The sequence below is a fragment of the Geospiza fortis genome, unplaced genomic scaffold, assembly GCF_000277835.1.
Source record: "Geospiza fortis unplaced genomic scaffold, GeoFor_1.0 scaffold425, whole genome shotgun sequence".
Classification (NCBI taxonomy): domain Eukaryota; kingdom Metazoa; phylum Chordata; class Aves; order Passeriformes; family Thraupidae; genus Geospiza; species Geospiza fortis.
The window spans coordinates 2,091,390-2,094,073 of NW_005054387.1; the positions used below are offsets into that span (position 1 = coordinate 2,091,390).

The 2,684-nt window shown below is 61.1% G+C and overlaps 1 protein-coding gene across 1 annotated transcript in view; it reads right to left on the reverse strand.

The window, feature by feature from the left end:
* The window catches only part of SCARF1 (scavenger receptor class F member 1), a 6,642-nt gene that overhangs the window by 2,564 nt on the left and 1,394 nt on the right, over nucleotides 1-2,684 (reverse strand). Inside the window, 8 exon segments of the mRNA XM_031060614.1 lie at nucleotides 3-137; nucleotides 435-572; nucleotides 703-827; nucleotides 905-1,016; nucleotides 1,210-1,313; nucleotides 1,400-1,528; nucleotides 1,612-1,830; nucleotides 2,270-2,681. Coding sequence (XP_030916474.1) covers nucleotides 3-137; nucleotides 435-572; nucleotides 703-827; nucleotides 905-1,016; nucleotides 1,210-1,313; nucleotides 1,400-1,528; nucleotides 1,612-1,830; nucleotides 2,270-2,681 — 1,374 coding nt within the window.

A 2,684-nucleotide genomic window follows, 5' to 3' on the forward strand; every position in this document is an offset into this window, starting at 1 on the left:
CTTGGCGATGCGGGAGGTGCGGGGGATGGCGAAGGGCTGCGAGACATCCTCGGAGTCGAAGGCGGACGGGTCCGGGAGCGCCTCGCCAGCGGGGGATGCTCCGTCCTGCAGCTCAGCCCCGCCCAGCAGCGGGATGCCTGTGGGACAAGGTGACACGTGTTATAGCTGCCACCCTGCCCGGGGACATAATCGGGGACACTGGGACAGGAGCTGATGCAATAGGATTGTCCCTGGGATCGTTTCCCAGGGAGGAGGTTGTGAAATGGGGTTGCCCCACTGGGCACGTCCCATCGCAGGCTGCCAAACACAGCCCTGCAGACAGGAAAACAAGGACAAGGAAATAAACAATGTCTGTGCCAAGCACAGCTCCCTGGGACGGCCAGGATTGACCCCAGAGGTGAGCAGAGAGGAGGAGGAGCAGCCATGGGCGTCACCTTCTCTGGGAGGGACGGAGTACTCGGGTCCCTCGTTGTCGGTGTCGAAGGAGGAGAAGGAGCTGTCGGAAACCCACGCAGACGATGGGGGCTCGATGAAGCTGGGGTTGTAGGGGATTTCCATGTCGTGGTGGGAAACTGGGGAAGAGAAGACACCCAGCTGAACTTGAGCACCCCAGGGTGCTCGGGGGAGAGGGATTTCAGGCTTCCCCCCAGACAGAGAGCGCAGCACTTCTGGAAGTGCTGTGGGCAGCTCTGCTTTGCTCACCTGTGACTTTGGGAAGTTTTGAGGTGCCCAGGTTAAAGCAGGGCATGAGAGCACTGAGGTTGGCCAGCACCCCCTGCACGTGGTGCTTCATCCTGGCCAGCACATCATCGTCTGGCACAGCCGCCCTGCAGAGCAGAGATGGACATCAAGGGACACGGGACATGGGTGTTTGTATCAAAGGCTGAAAAATGTGAAAAAATACCTGTCTCTGGCATCTGCTGAGCCAGCACCACAGCAGCAGCAGGTGACACAGAGCAGCAGCAGCAGGAGAGGGACAAGGATGGCAGCTGCAAGGGCTCCACGGTCCTTCAAACCTGTGTGAGGAAATGGGCTGAGTCTGGCATGTCCTGTGGCTGTGATGCCTACAGAACAGCCCTGCAGGGAGAGAGCAGGAGCTGACAAGTCCCAGTGGGGCCAGGAGGCACCCCAGGATCATCCCAGCCCTCCAGCACCTTTCCCAGTGAGGATGTGACCATCCCTTGCCCAGAAATGTGAGGTTAATCTTACTCAGCACACAGTCACCCTGTACAGGGTCGCAGGTCCCTCGGGAGCACTGGCAGGGTGAGGAACAATTCACTCCAAAATAGCCCTCAGGACAGGTGTCATTGCAGCTGGAAGAGAGAGGAAAGGAGGGAAATGCCCCCAGAGAGACCGAGGCTCCAGCCCAGCCCCACTCCCAGAATTTTCCTGATGTTACCTGTCTCCCCAGTAGCCTGCCTGGCAGATGCAAACTCCTGTCACAGGGTCACAGCTCCCTGAAACACACTCAGGGCAGAGGAACTGGCAGCCATCACCAAAGGTGCCCACGGGGCAGGAGATGTTGCAGCTGCCAAAACAGAGCAAAGCATCAGTGACTGCACCCCAGAGCAGGGACACCCCCAGGGACCAGGGGCCTCGCTCTGGGCGTACCTGGGTCCTGTCCAGCCAGGGTCACAGCGCAGGCAGGACCCAGTCTGGGGGTCACAGGGCTCCCCGCGCTGGCAGCGGGGACACGGCTGGAGGCAGCCATCCCCATGGAATCCAGGAGCACAGGGATCCTTGCAGAGGGTCCCGTTCCAGCCGGGCTGGCAGGCCAGGCAGAAACCATCCACGGGTGAGCAGGGCTGGCTGCGCTTGCAGCTCCCACAGCTGTGTGGGCAGAGAGGTACTAAGGTCACAACGCCCAACCCTGCGCTCCTAAAAAGCAGCTTTCACCGCACAAAAAGCAGCTTTCTCCCCACAAAATCATTGAGCATGATTTTGGACCAAGGGGAAATACACAGTGGTGCCTAATGCTCTGTGGTAGCAAGAGGAGAGGAGGATTGCAGAATCACAGAATATTCTGAGTTGGGAGATGCTGCTTTTTCACCATGGGAAGTGAGATTAAGGACGATCAGATTTTAGGGTGACGCTTTCTGCTGACATTAGCGAGGTGTTTCTTTCGGGGCAACGCTGATGCTGCATCCACCCTGGGATGCTCAAACCCAGGACAGGTCTCCCTGCCCAGCCAAAGGGACAGACACATGCACAGTGCCTTCCCCCACGATCTGTCTGCAGCCCGCTGGATCCCGCGGCTCCCCCATCTCACCTGTGCACGCACTGAGACCCGTATTTCCCTGCCGGACAGGGCTCCCGGCAGCTCCTGCCCTGGTAGCCGGGCTCGCAGGTGCAGTGGCCGGTGGCGGGACTGCAGGAGCCGTGCCCGCAGTCGCAGCGCCGCTGGCACGCCGGTCCCCAGTAGCCAGCCAGGCACTCGCACTTGCCCGTCTCCTGCGCGCAGGGCGACACGTTGCAGGAGCACTTGAAGCTGCACCTCCTGCCCCACCAGCCCGGCTGGCAGCGGCACAGCCCGCTCAGGGGGTCGCACTGCGAGGTGGAGGGGTTGCACTGGCATTGCTTCTTTCAGTTGGGCGCCCACCAGCCCGGCTCGCAGTGGCAGGCGCCGCTCAGGGGGTCGCAGCGGCCGTGGGGGCCGCACTGGCAGGGGAACTGGCAGAGCCCTC